Below are 15,076 nucleotides of genomic sequence, written 5' to 3' on the forward strand. Positions count from 1 at the left end.
AAGATTAAAATTTTGTTTTAACCTTTTTGGGTGACAACTAGTGTGAGATATCAGAGCACAAAAAAGTTGGAAGTAAAAATTTAATTGAAATCGGTGGTGTCGTTTACGAGAGTGTCAGCTATCAAGAAAACGGTTCTAAGGCAAGTACCTTCAATAATGGTCCAAAAATATTTTTTTTGTATTTTAAAAGTACTACCCAACATCAACATGCCACATTCCCACATTACATATTTATACAATGCATGTAAACATGGTCAACTTAATGAGTAAACGCGTTGACTCTCTGCATCACCATAAAATATTTTTAATCTAGTCATTTTGTGGGACCCTATATCAGGAACCATGCTTTAAATATTCTGTTCCGATAATTTTTATTTTATATTTGCTCATGTGGAAAGTTCTCAACTGTAGGATAAAAAAAAAAAAAAAACAAGATTTTTTTACAGATTTGAAATACATGTATTTTCTGTCATTTTTTTTTTTGTTCTTTACCACATATACATACATACATTTTAATTTGTTTTCCTTTTTTTAGAAGAATTACAGCATACATTTAGATATACATATTATGTTTACTATCAAATATCTTTATTTTATGCAATTTTTTTTACATTTAATTTTAAACATACTTAAGTTTTCTTATAGATATATACACTTACACGTTTTTATTAAATATAAGTTAATGTATAAATAAATTTGGCATGATTACGTGATTTCGTTTCATATCCATATCCAAAAGAGATTAATATTGTGTATTTTGTTTTTTTTTTTTTTATAATGGATTTAAAAAATAGTTTGTATAGTATTTATATTAGTTCTTTTTTTTTATAAAAAAAACAATGACTTGATACAATGAATAAATATGATTTTTATAAATAAATTTTTGCGTTTAAATTGAATTTTTTAATAAAAAATAAATTTTATAATATTTCATGTTGTGTCCTATAGCTTGTTTCCCCGGAAAATTCTCCACCGTAATAGTTTCATTCTTTGGTAATTTTAGAAGATTTATTATATTTTCTGCTATAATATTATATTTTCTTGTTTGCTTTCAAAATTTAAGTGAAAGAGGAACATTCAATTACTTTTGTATTAAACCTGCAAAGAATAAGAAAAGTGAAGACTTAACGTGTGGAACTCACAATAGGACTGATTTTATTATTCCTATCATTTTCTTCTTATAGGGATAATTTGATTGAAACTATAATAGATATTAAATTAACAAATTTGTAGGTAACTACAACAAATTTTTATTTCGTAAATAATAATCCAAGAGAGAATTTAAATAATAAATTCAAAATTAATCAAATTCCTGTTTAGTTTGGGATTTTTTTTTATGTAATACTCAATCCATTGTAGCAGTTTTATTTTGAGTTCTATATGAATCGAGTCGAAACACAATGAATCCAAAAAAATATTTTCACATTTGTTTTGGAGAAGATGTGATTTTTTTTCATTGCTAGTTTTTATTCGTCATCTTAAAATTGGTATTGGCCTTATTTTTTTTTTTTTTGTTTTTTTTTTTTTTTATTATTTTGAAATAATAACACTCCTATTACGATTGTCAACTATCAATTGATAGTTTGATTGATACTGAAATTAAGTGTTTTAAAACCTAATTTGGGAGAAAACTGGATCATTTTTTTTTTAATGGAATTTTTTAATTACATTTCAAATAATAAAGGTTGGCATCATTCTTTGTTTTCAATTTTTTTCCTAATTAGATAATAAGAGATCGAAATTTATTTTTTATCAACTGTCAATTGATAGTTGGCAATCGTAATAGGGGTGTAAGTTTGAGCGGGAGCCAATTATTCATATTCCCAATATGATGACATTAGGCAAACCATTCGAAACGAACCTTCGACTCGCGAGTCATTATAGAAACCTAAATGACTTTTATTTACAATACATTTCGCCAAGGTACGATAATGCATCAGTATGGTTGCTAGGATGCAATAGGCTAAGGTGAAAGTTGAATTATAAGTTCAAGTGACCTAAACTCATGCTGTGAGTTTTATATAGTGTCGGTAAACATCGACCAAAATAAGGCGTCTTAGTAAGGGTACGACAGATCTAACTGATGAGCCCAGTATCGTACCTGGGCGAAACGCTTTATAAATTTTTGGAGTTGAGGTCACTTAAACTTATAAATTGAAATTGAATAAATTCTGAAATACGACATCATAGTGAAAGAATTCGATTCAAAAATATCTTTATGTAGCAACTATTCTTTAAGCTTACAATATATCTTATCAACTCACTATAATGGGTTTATGAAGATTGCTGATAATGCTTAATAATAATAATAAAAAAAGGCGTACGTCAACTATCACCTAAGCCGTTTCACCCTCGATTTTTATACGGAAATGTACCATAAATTAGAGCAACAATTTATAACTGACAGATTTAGCCGTCGATTTTTCTGATTTTTTTAAGGATTAAGAGTAGTCGGTTGAAATTTTTTTTTTTAATTGAATTTTTTTTTTTAACACATGTTATCTTAAGTTTAACGAACATTTAGGACATAAATATTTTAATAAAACATTTTTTTTTCCATACACCAATGTACATTAAACATACATAGAACATGATGATAATATAGAATTATGATGATAGAAAAATGGGTCCCTCAATTCTATCTGTCTTTATCTAAAGACTAGACTACATATTAGTTGTGAGTTTTGGAAGATTCATTAGAGGAAGAAGTTCATATTTAATTTTAGAACCATAACTAACGGTACCTGCATTTTAATGACCACTATTTTTCTCAAACTCTAAAATTGTTTTTTTTTTTTTTTTAACCTCATAAACGAATCAACCAGTTTCAACGAAATTTTTTTGCAAGAAAAATTAAGTAGCTGTAGTCTTAAAATATAAACTATATGGTCGTTATTAAAAAAAAAAAACTTTCAGATAAAAAAAAAACTAATTTGCTGTAAATGAAGTTAAAGTATTTATAATTGGATATATAATGGATAACATAATTGCATTAATCAAAAGTTGCTGAAGGTCAAAATAAAGCTTGTAGGAAATCAAACAAGCTTGTACCTACTTAAATATTTGTATTATTTTAAATATTTCCCATTTTTCCTCATGATTTCGTTTAAATTTCAACTTTAATTATATTTTGTGTAGAATTACAACACCAGTATTTCATTTTTGAAATTCATTATTTTTAAGCTCAAAACCATTTAAGTGTTTGTTTTTATTAATTTAAAAATCAGATTTTAGGTTTGTTTTACATTTATACTGTTTTTATACTTTTATAGTTTTTGTTTATAAAAACCATCTTGCTCACCAAAAATCTTTTACAATAAGAGCAAATATACGACGTTTCATCGGGCAAAAAAATTTTGATTTATTGATTTAAAATATATTTTAGAGTTTTCGAGGAATTTACCTCTGCTTTTGATAGCACCAATACAATATCCATCAACACATTTAACAGCCAAGTTTTATTGATTTTTTTTTTTTTTTGTGAATATATATTTGTGGTTTGGAATAAACATGATAAGTGACAAAACGGGGGTATTTCATTTAAAACTGTCAAATGTCTATTAAAATGTTGTTAAGGAGCACAGTCGGATACTTAGGAGAGTTATGATCTTCTTGACATTGAGATCATTAGAGGAAGAAGAAATTAAAGAGATTTTTGAAGTAATTAAGTATATGAATACAGTGTATATTGAGTTAAAAAAGTAAGCATCTCACTAAATAATTTGTATTAACAGCTTACTTACTTTTTTCATATGAAATTATTATTTTTCTAGGTTTTGGTTTATTAGATGATTCATATTATTTTCTTTAAATATATTTCATTCGTTCCAATTAGATATTATAATAGCAGAAAAATAGTTTTACTTCATTGAATGTGTGTTTTCATTTATTTCATGAAGATGATTATCGCTTATTGTGAGGTGCTTACTTATGTTACTCACTGTGCAGTGTGCACTCAGTTTTCATGGTTAAGAAGAGTGAAAATATAGGAAAAAAAGTATCATAGGAGTAGTCATGTTTATACCAAACACCACAGATATGTACAGTACACCAATACACAAAATACACCAAAAACACTCATACATAAATATTATTTTTTTTTTTAACGTATTTCATGGTGTCCACTATTTTTCAAAATAAAATTATCTGGTTTCTCCGACTTTTCCTGACCGATTCCAAAATTTCTCTTGACCAAAAATTTTAAAAATATTGTTTTGAAATATCATTTCCATAAAATGGTAGGAAATGTAAATATTTCAATGGTTTACATTAAATTTCAGTCAAAAAGGACAAACCTTCATTTTCTCCGACTTTTCTTGACCAATTTCAAAATTTCTCCTGAGTCCTGACCAAAAATTTTAAAAATATTGTTTTGAAATATCATTTCCATAAAATGGTAGGAAATGTAAATATTTCAATGGTTTAAATTCAATTTCAGTCAAAAAGGACAAACCTTCATTTTCTCCGACTTTTCCTGACCGATTTCAAAATTTCTCTTGACCAAAAATTTTAAAAATATTGTTTTGAAATTTCATTTCCACAAAATGGTAGGAAATGTAAATATTTCAATGGTTTACATTAAATTTCAGTCAAAAAGGACAAACCTTCATTTTTTTCACAGATCTTGTGTGTTATGTGTACAGTGTACACACATTTACATTCTTTTTCTTTGTTCTCTCCGGGCGTTCATCATGATCTTAGACCATGCTTTTCGTTTCTTTAAAGTTAAGAACGACCAAATTAATTTGTCGTTTTTTTTTAGCTACATATTTTTTTTAAGGACCAATTAATCACTCTCCATTATTTTTAAAGTCGCCATAAAATTCCCAAATTCCCCGACATTTCCTGACCAAAAATTGTATTTCATGACTTTCCATGTTAGCGGACACCATATATTTAATTTGCCAATTTTTATGCTGAAATCCAAAAATACAGAAAGCCTCATAAGTTAACTCCATAATACTACTGTATAGTATAAGTTTCTTCTTCTTTTTTTATTCACTTGTTGACGCGTTATTATAATAAAAAAAAATTTGTCTTGGTTTTTAAAATTTCATAAGCACGTCTATAAGGGATTTTATAATGACTCAAAGACACAAATAGAAGAGAAACAAAAAATAGTAAAATAATTATACAAAATATTCATGTCAATTACGAAAACAAACAAAAATGAACAGACACATATGCTCACTAATTACTTTCTAGTAATTTCTTAAATACAAAACTAAAACTAATGATGTTGAGACTAGAAAAAAGATATTTTTCAATATTTTTTGGTTTTTAGCCATAACGTATATATATAAATGTAATTATGTATATATAATAATTGAATTGACATCAGACTTAAGTGCTTTTTAAAACTAAAATACATTAATTTTCTCTTTCTTTCCCGTGCCTTAGGGATAGAAAAATCATTATCATTATTTACTTCAATTATTATACATTATTTCTTTTTTATCAAACCAGTTTCTTACATAAAATTACTCAATCATGATATTTGAGTTTGAAACAAGCTTTTTGGATGGTATTTTTTTTTTTTAACTCGAACAAATTCAAAAATTTCATTACAAATTTGTTTTGACATTTTGAGAAATCACTGATTGTGTTGCAAATCAAAACGTATAGAAACAAAATCATTTAAAAGGTTCAAATCAAACCTTCGCAATTTTCAATTGCAACATAAATTTTTTTCGGAATTGATTTTTTTGATGAAAATTGTTTGATCATTATAAAGGAACACAAAACCAAAAACAGTACAAAAAAATGAATGACTTTTGATAAAAAAAAACTTTTGTTCTTACGAGTGAGTGATGCCAACACACTATTTGTTTGTTAAACAAACAAATGTGCTTTTGACATCAAACATTCTCCCATTTGTAGATGTTGTAAGTGTAGCTGTTGCTGACGTAACAGTACATGTCCTTGGGGAAGTTCGTTTCCTAGCAGTTCGGGTAGTTCCATTGGCTGCTGATGGTGCAGCCACTGGCGATAGTCAAGCACTTTGATCTTGATTAAGTTTCTTCTTTGTAGCTGCGTCTTTAAGTTGTTTTGGCATGGGAAATTGTGATTTTATATCCCATCGCTTCATCCAGTTGCGCAGGGTTTTTCTTGGTACTTGATGGAGTCGAGATGCCCTTAAAATTATAAAAAAATTACGAAGAGGATATATGATATATATATATATATAAAGGAGTTGTTTTAAGGACTATATTTAATTTGTAGCAAAATAACGACCAACCACATTGATTAAAATCAAAGATAATAATGTAAAAAACTTACCGGTAAATACTGTCACCAAACTTGACAGCCATCAAAGCAGCGTACAATGATTCAGTACTATAATGTCTTGGCTGATTGCATCTAGGATTTCTTAAAATAACAGCTTTACGTGTATGAGTATTTGGTGCGGGTTGTATTGTTGTGTCTCGTAATACTGAATTACTAAAATTGTTATCATTGTCCAAAGGTTCTATTTTGGTACTGTTTTTACAGAATAAATGTTTTGGTCCTAAACCGGCATGCATTACCGAAAGTGGTACCAAAGTTGGTGGATCCTTTAGTCGTTGAGAAAGCTGTTGGCTATTTGTTGGTTCTGAAGGTGCTGCTGTGTTAAACAACGTTAGATTGTTGTAATTTTTTGGTGCTATTGGTTTTACCGAAGAACGTTGTGGCGCTTTTAATTTTTTAGACTTTTTGTTAATCGGTTTCTTTTTGGCTTTTTGTTGCGGAGAACTTTTCTTCCCTTTGCCATAAGTTTCTGCAACCAAACGATCATAATCAATGCATACACCATCTTCATCATCCTCAACATGTTCAACGTCTCTACCATACTCTTCACCATCGTAGATATAGGATACATTTGGTTGGCATATGATATTTTCAGCTTCACCCTCCTCAGCTTTGCTGTCGTTATTATCTGTTTTTTGTTTAATATAAAAATTGTCAGTCAGTCACTTATTTTATAGTAGTCAAGACTCACCACATTCAAAGTCCATTGACTCGGTTTTCACATCATGTTCATCTTTAATCATTCCTAGATCTATTTCCTCATTTATATCAGTATAATCTGGTTCTCGGTTTGCTTCGTTTCCATCATCTTCATATTCTGGTGGGAGATTATCTTTCTGTTCTTGTTCTGATGGTTCCGATTGCAATGCCATATTGAGTACATTGAGTTTCTCTCGCGACTTTGTGCGATCAAGATTCTTCACCGAAATCGCCATCGAACTACTGTTGAATTTCAAAAAGGAAGGAACACTTCCAACACATGACGACGCTGGTGTTTCATTAAATTCGTGAACTGGATTTGAAATAACCAAAGGGGCTGGCTTCGGCAACAATTTTGGCAATGAAGTAAATTTATTTTTTAGTGGAACTTGTTCGCTGGGCGATCGTATCCTTGGCTTCGGCATCAATTTTGGCAATGAAGTAAAGGGATTTTTTAGTGGAACTTGTTCGCTGGGCGATTGTATATTTGACCCTGGTGTAGCGGGTATATGTATGTAGGTCCATGGAACTTTCGATGGCGATTGATTTTCATCGCCTGGTCGATTTAGTTTAAACAAGTTGATAAGTTTAATTGCTGGTTTTACTCTAATTGTGGGCATTGTTTCAGCTGTTTGTGTTTCTGCGGATGCTGTTGCTGCACATGGGACATTCTGTTGGTTATTACTGTCTAAATTATTTGTTTCGCCAACTTCCATTTCATTATTTTCTTGTTTTGTTGTTTCTTTGTCATCTTCATGGTTGGCACGAATTTCATCGTTTTCCTCAGTCGTTTGATTCTTAGAAACGACATCCTCTCCTAGAAGACAAGGAAAATAATGAGTAAATTATCATAATTTAGGCTACGTTCAAATGAAAAAAATTGACTTTTACAGTATTCATGTTATATAATATTTTTTTATTTAATTTGAAAAACTTTTTCCGTTACACTTGAGTATTGAACCTAACGAGTTCAGAGGCCAGTACACTACGCACTGCGCCACCTCACCACATGATTACCTATGAAAAATGAAACTTATTCTCTACTTTTTCCTCTGCGTAAACTGTCACATAAGGATTTATGTAGAAATTAAATGCTTAAGTTTCGTTTGAGCTATCAATGTTGGAACAGAATAGATGACGATTGCCTCAATGACTTGACATGAAAATAATATGTGAAATAACTGCAAGTTGGTAGTGCATGTGTAATGCTGCTTCAAGCTAACAGAATATAAGTTTTATAAGTCAATCAGTTATAACAATTGAGTTTTTTTCTAAGAACTATTCTCGACAAATTAAACTATAACTTACCTTCTTTAGGAGGAGGAGGAGGAGGAGGAGGCATTTCATCTTGGCTATCTTCAATTTCAATATAATCAACAATGTATTCTTTGTTTTTATCATCGGAATCAGTTTCAACGTTGTTTTCAGGTTCATTTATGCAATTATCATTAGTTTCCTGTACTTCTTTGATTTCATCTTTCTCATCTCTTATATCCTCTTGACTTAGGTTCTCTTGACCGTTATTCTCTCCATGATTTGGATTACAATCATCGAAGTTAGTATTTTTTTGTTCCGGTTCTTGTACTTCTTGGGCAATTTCTTCGTTTTCATTTTTAGTTTCATTCATATTCTCCTCAGTTATACTCATCTGTTGTTCATCGCCATCATCCTCACCATATATTTCTCGAAATTGTGTTTGTGGGTCATATAATCCAATTATTTGAAGTAGCTCAGCGCTTTCAATCAGAGTCTTAAGTTCAGCTTGATTGATACAAGTTTGTCCTCGATACATGAAATCGATAAGGGACTTCAAAATTTGCCATTTTACACCAATTGGTATGATTACAATTGGATGTTCTTTTGGGTGTTCTTTTAAAAGCTCTTCAAAAAGTGGAGATGCCGCAGCTAAAACTAAACGATGACATTGAAATTTATGACCATCACATGCTAAAGTCACATCAATGAGACTTTCATTAACAAGGAGCTGGGGGTAAGAAATCATGTTTTATTTATTTTGAAAATGTTGTGTACAATTTTAACTTACTCTCTGAATAGTATTGTCAAGGTTCGTCATGTGCACGTTGGAACGCACATAAAATTGTGGAACCTTCATGATTATTATTTTTTATTTTCTTTGGATACTGGTTAGGTTTTTATTAAATTCTTCGTGGCATTTGTTATTAAAGAATAAATTGTTGTCGTTGTTTCATAGACCTTAAAAAAAAACAAAAATTGGAAAATGTCAAGAAGGGAAAAGTAAAAATTGAATTCCAATTCGGTAACCGACTAGCTCTTGTATTTTCATTTTTATTTTTATTTTATTTTTTTATTTATGTAAGCTTAGTTGAAGCTATAACTTAAAAACTAATTAAAACTAACTTAGACAAACTTAACATTTTTTTTTTCTTTGGTTCTTGTTTTATGTTTTTTTTTTTTTTTTTTTTTTGCTAAGACCCACATTATCTATATAGGTTCAAAGGGGCCATAATTGTTTCTATGACGGGTAAGCTAAAATAACCAGTGAGAGCAAAGACTTCGGGAATTTGTGGTTTGGTTGATTTCTCATAGGAGAGAAGCAGAGTCAGTATTTCCTATGAGCAATTGATGATCAAAGAGTATGTATGCTCTCGTGCTACCGACACAGCTTTTTACTGTGTATAAATACATAACAACTTGTTCCAGCTCCGGTTTTACAACAAAAAAAATATTTTTGCATAATGTTTGTCAAAGACTTAATCAACTTTCATTTAAATTGTCCTCAGTTGTTGGTGCGTATAAATCTCTATTTTCCATCTAGAAATCTCTCTTTCATTTTCGTGAAAATTTTTACAGAAATGATTATGGTGGAAACGAACCCCATGCACGTTGTATAAGAGAAAAAATCCTTGCAATTGATAATATTGATATTTTTGGAAACATATCCATATTCAAAAAGAATTTGATGATGGTCATACAATATTATCAATAGTTTTCTTAATACTATGTTTCCACCTACGCTAAATCCGAGATTTAGCTAAGTAGATTTAGCTTAAATCTCGGTTTGAGGGTAGTTGAAAATCTTGGTTTTAGGGTAGGTGAACCCATATCCACCATTTAGCGAAGTAGATTTAGAATAAATCTCGAGATTTATTCTAAATCTACTTAGCTAAATCTCGGATTTAGGTCAGGTGGAAACGTGGTATTAAATTGATGATAATATTTAATGTTATTTATCTGCCCCACCCCTGTTTTCTAATAATTGTACATATGTATTTGCATTTTTAAATTTTTAATTAACTTATATAATTTGATATTGTTTACATTAATTTGTTAAGAATTAGTCTATAAGAGATGTTACTCTGCTTGATGAAATAAACAAATCAAATCAAATAAATAAAAATAAACAAAACAAAACTTTCATTAGGCGTTCGCATTATTTGCCGTTTCACAAATACAAAGAAACCCAAACTTCAGAATCAAAAAAAAGTATTCAAGTTTGTTTGTTTTGAATTCCGCTAAGTATCGTATTACCGACTCTTAAACACCACAAAAGTGATCCCACAGAAAAAGTGACGATTGTCGTTCAAGTAAAACGCCTATTTATAATAAGGGTGAATATTTTGAAAAGTTGGCGCCAAAGTTTTGATTATGTCTAAGATAATTTGTAAATTTCAATATTTTCTAGATAATAATTTTAATTTTTTTATTGTTTTAAATTAACAAATGTATGAAAGATTTTTTAGTATTTTATATGCTTTTAAGCAATTTTATGTTTTTTACACTTTTTCGGTTGGCGCCAAACTTTTGATTATTATGTCTAAGATAATTTGTAAATTTCAATATTTTCTAGATAATAATTTTAATTTTTTTATTGTTTTAAATTAACAAATGTATGAAAGGATTTTTAGTATTTTTTATGCTTTTAAGCAATTTTATGTTTTTTACACTTTTTCGGGTCTCTTTTATAAAATAGTATTAAAGTTATTAAAAAACTGTTTAAATTTCGAAAGGGGTAGAAAGGAATTCCGTTTATTGGAAGCTTCGTTCAACTTACGATTACAATGCAATAGGAGTCGATAGAGTTAATTAATGTCACAGGTACCTCTACCTACCTAATTGGTAATGTTTATTCGATTGTTGATCTAAGGTATAGCTGCGGTCGCAAATCGGCTCATAAACATAGACATTTGGTACAAAGATCATGAATTAAAAGCTATCTACACCTAAACTTTTTTTTCCAAATCAAAATTTTACTTTTACTAATCTGACTAATAGGTTAGGGTCAAAATTTCGCCAGGGTCAACATTTAAAAAATGTTAAAAAATAGTTAGGAAAATATTAAAAAGCGCGCGCTTACATTTTCTAAACCATTTTCTAATTTTTTTCATTTTGTAAAATCATATTTTCGTCAACTTAATTACGAGTACTTCGTCAATTTTTGTAATATTAATGTTTTTTAAATGAATTTAAAAATATTATCTTAAGGTTTTTAAATGATAAATATCTTCGAAAAATAATAGTTGAAAATTTTTTAACTAAACAAATAAAAATTAATATTCAAAAAATTGAATAAGAAAAGGAATATCCTTATCACACAACATTCGTTTTGGTTTTCAAGGGTATATAGATGTGAGTTTTAAGAAAGTCCGTCTTCTAGGCAGTTTCAAAAAATAGTTGTGACAGTTAATGAGTTAAAGAGGAGTATTTTTGTTAAGTAAACGCATATGCTTAAAAAAAAATAGAATTAGCAGAATTTTTTTGTTCAAAAAAATGCTGGCAGAATTTTGAAAAGCAGAATTATGAAAGACAGAATACAAAAAAAGCAGAATTTTGAAAAACAGAATTTTCTTGAAAAAAGCAGAATTCTAAAAACCTGAATTTTGATGTTAGAATTTTGACCCGATCCTCTTTTTAATATTTGGCTTAAAAATCTAGCTCGATCAACAAAATTTTTGTTTATTATTGTTTTTGTTAGATCGGAGCAACTAACTATTTAAGAATTTTAACTAAAAAAAACAAAAAAAGAAAACATTTTCTACCATTTACGTGTTGAAAGATTCCTAGCTTAGAAAAAATAAACATAGGTATATAGAAAAATCTTTCTCACCCCAATTCAAATTCAGAAGATTTACCTCAAACCACATATCAAATAGTTAGCACAGACGCAAAAAACTAAGCCCCCTAAAAAAAAAAAAAAACCATTCTCTTCAAATCAACAAATTCGAACTCACTTAAAACAACAAAATTATTATATTTTGAAACAATTCATAAATACAATTTATAATTTTGAAAAACAATCAACAAAATGGATTTAAATACCTATTTTTCAACCCTATTGGAGGGAGTAGGTAAATGGACACACAAAAACAACTTATCCACATTGAAAAAAGGGTTTCTATATTGCAATTGCAATAGGTACTAACTATAGGTACATTTATCTGTCTGTACTCATTAAGTGGTTTTTTTTTTTGGCAAAACTAATGAAATAAATACTATTTGAAAATTTATATGAAACAAGAAGAAACACCAGCCAACACAATGATCGTCGATAGAAACAAAAACCAAAGAAATTAAATCCTTGTCCAAAAATATTTTGTTAAACAACAGAATCATTCTGTGCGAGTCAAGATTTTTGTATAAATTACAATTCCAAATAAACAAAAATCAAATCAGACAAAAATATGAATATTACTTTCATTTGTACAATATACTTATTTTTTTCCAACTTAACAAATAGATATTTTTCAATAAATATACAGAAATTTTATGAAGAAAAAAAAAATATTCACCATTTGTTATTTTGTAAAAACTATGTGCACTCTCTATGAGATATATAACTTAACTAAAATCATATAGAAATTTTAGTTTTGCTGAGAGAAAGGAGAATTAAGACCGCAGGCACCCAGGAAGGGACTCGCACTCGACTCGAGAAAAAATTCAACAAACCGAAATACAACAACAAAAAAAAAGAAAAACAACAAAAATAGAGGTAGTGCGCAGGTTTTTTCTCCGATTTTGTAAAATAAGTTTTGTTTGTATTCGATTTTGCGTTCTCAAAATTATTGTTTGTTGGGGTTTAAGGCCATGTTGAAAATTGATGGCATAAATAATATATTTTTAGACCACAGAATTTTTTGCAATGGATGAATTTATACCGCCGAAGCCGAAAAGCATGTTAATAGGGGGGTTCACATTAACCAACTTACCGGACAGACCGATTGTCATTTGGCCTGATGGCCGTTTTATATTTTTCGTTCACACTCATCAGATAATTTTTATCAAAACCCATTTTTCAGCTTATTTTTAATGTATCTTTACCCTATTCTGCTCTAAAATTAGAGAAATGGATTATCACTGTCTGCCGGACAGACATGTCGTTTAATCGACTAACATGTCCGTCCGACTACCAAAAAATCAAAATTTTTTGAAAACCATCCGGCAAACCGGACAGGCTGTCGGATGGGTGTTCACATTATCAAAACAACATCAGATCAGACCAAATGGCGGCTGGTCTGTCCGGTAAGTTGGTCAATGTGAACCCCCCTAATGTTAGACAACATGGCTTGACAACTAAATTTTAAATATGCGTGCATGACAAAAAGAAAAGATAAACAGAAAGCAAGATATGTATATATGACTGGGTTGAAAGATCGAATTCAAATCAAATCGATATTTCGATTCGTACCTCGTTTATAAGTCTGATTTAATAAGATCGAATTGAATTCGAATAGAAATTTTGATAAAAAGTCTGTTCACGTACAAAAGTACAGCTTTTTGCTGTTCATTGAGATTTTTTCTGTGGTGAACTGTTCTAGTTTGCTGTTCATTGACAAAACTAGAACAGTTTAGAACAGGATTTTCTGTTCTTGCTTTTGAGTCAGATCAGGTTAGAACAGATTCGTGAGAAGTGTCAAAAGCAAAGCTGTCATTTTTTGTTTTTGTTTTGGTTTAATTTTGCTCGTGGTTTTTATAGCTAAAAACAATTTTTAATTATATTTTTCGCAGTAAAAAAAAAAAAAAATAGAAAAATAAACGAGAAACGATAACAAAAAATTCGTATAATTCGTTTTTTTTTTTTTTATTTTGATAACTGACGTTTAAATGACTATTCTAACTTGTTCTGACGTTTCTCAAGAAACTGTGCTGTCCTGTCCTGTTCTGATCTAGAAAAATCCTCGTTGAACATACTTAAAAAAAAGCGATTAAATGGGGGTTAAAATTAAACTTAAACAATTTTTGTTTTCTTTAAAATTTCTAAAGGTATAACTACAACGGCCACTTTTTACAAAAAGTCAAAAAGTGAAAATTTTCAAATTCATTTTGTGACAGTTTTTCCGACCACAAGATTAAAAATAATGATGCAGAAAGCTTTTTTGTTGGGTTAAAAAACTATTTTTGTAGTTTTTTCCAAAAACAAATACCTAGCGCTAGAAAGAAATAAAAAAATTTTACTTTTGTAAATTTTCCACTTTTTAGGTCATTGTAGTTATGTTAAGCCATACAACAGACGTAAACAACGTTTTGCTTTCGAAATTAAGCGTTTTTTTAAAGCCATGTTGACGTGGTAAAGGAAGGAAATCTGTCGATTCTCTGCGTGGGAAAAGTAAATTTTTTTTATTTCTGTCTAGCTTTATTTCCATCATTATTTTTAATTTTGTACTCGGAAAAACTGTCACAAAATGAGTTTGAATGTTGAAAATTTTCACTTTTTGACTTTTTGCAAGAGGTGGCCGTTGTAGTTATTTTGTGATGGGGCCTAAAATCCATTTTCTTCCATAAATAGAGCAATTTTTTTTTTTTTAATTCAAAATTAATGAGTTAATGTGAACCGCCCGTGTGTGAACAGCCCTAAGAAATCAGTGTGTGAACCTTTAAAATCTGTTATAAACTATTTAACTGTTATACAACGAGTAGTTCGCCACTGTTATAAGGTTCTTCAAATAGAGTCAAGTTTTTTTTCTGAATAAACTGATCCAGTTGTATATTGGGAACTTCTACTGAATGTCAGTTCTGGGCTGGTGAAAATGTAAACAAAAGTTTTGAAAAATAGCTTTTTGGTTGTAATTAGCATTGGAAAAAAATTTGTTAACCTCTTCATCAGTGCGGATTG

The 15,076-nt window shown here is 29.4% G+C and overlaps 1 protein-coding gene across 3 annotated transcripts; it reads right to left on the reverse strand.

Moving 5' to 3' along the window:
• Positions 1–686: 686 nt before the first annotated feature.
• LOC129920601 (protein tramtrack, alpha isoform-like) lies at positions 687–13,138 on the reverse strand. 3 transcript variants are annotated; one of them, XR_008773269.1, is made up of 7 exons: positions 12,756–13,138; positions 9,032–9,201; positions 8,296–8,971; positions 6,980–7,804; positions 6,280–6,916; positions 5,802–6,134; positions 687–1,098 (listed from the first exon to the last, which is right to left on the reverse strand). XR_008773269.1 is itself a non-coding variant. In XM_056002006.1 (6 exons), exons 2-6 carry the CDS (start codon positions 9,098–9,100, stop codon positions 5,993–5,995), a joined length of 2,346 nt encoding a protein of 781 aa, XP_055857981.1. In that variant the 5' UTR covers positions 9,101–9,201; positions 12,756–13,138; the 3' UTR covers positions 4,401–5,992. The 3 variants fall into 3 exon arrangements, 2 of the variants coding, with proteins under 2 accessions (XP_055857981.1, XP_055857980.1); XM_056002006.1 differs by lacking the exon at positions 687–1,098 and having other exon boundaries at positions 4,401–6,134; positions 6,983–7,804; XM_056002005.1 differs by lacking the exon at positions 687–1,098 and having other exon boundaries at positions 4,406–6,134.
• Between the last annotated feature and the right edge of the window lie 1,938 nt (positions 13,139–15,076).

This window comes from Episyrphus balteatus, chromosome X (assembly GCF_945859705.1).
Source record: "Episyrphus balteatus chromosome X, idEpiBalt1.1, whole genome shotgun sequence".
In the NCBI taxonomy this organism is placed as follows: Eukaryota; Metazoa; Arthropoda; class Insecta; order Diptera; family Syrphidae; genus Episyrphus; species Episyrphus balteatus.

Bases quoted from the DNA above. Each gene is read 5' to 3' on its own strand.
- LOC129920601 (XM_056002005.1), bottom strand. From the start codon at position 9,100: ATGAAGGTTCCACAATTTTATGTGCGTTCCAACGTGCACATGACGAAC. The intron at 8,972-9,031 runs GTAAGTTAAAAT...TCTTACCCCCAG, and splicing joins TTGACAATACTATTCAGAGA to CTCCTTGTTAATGAAAGTCT. The intron at 7,805-8,295 runs GTAAGTTATAGT...CTTGTCTTCTAG, and splicing joins TCCTCCTCCTCCTAAAGAAG to GAGAGGATGTCGTTTCTAAG.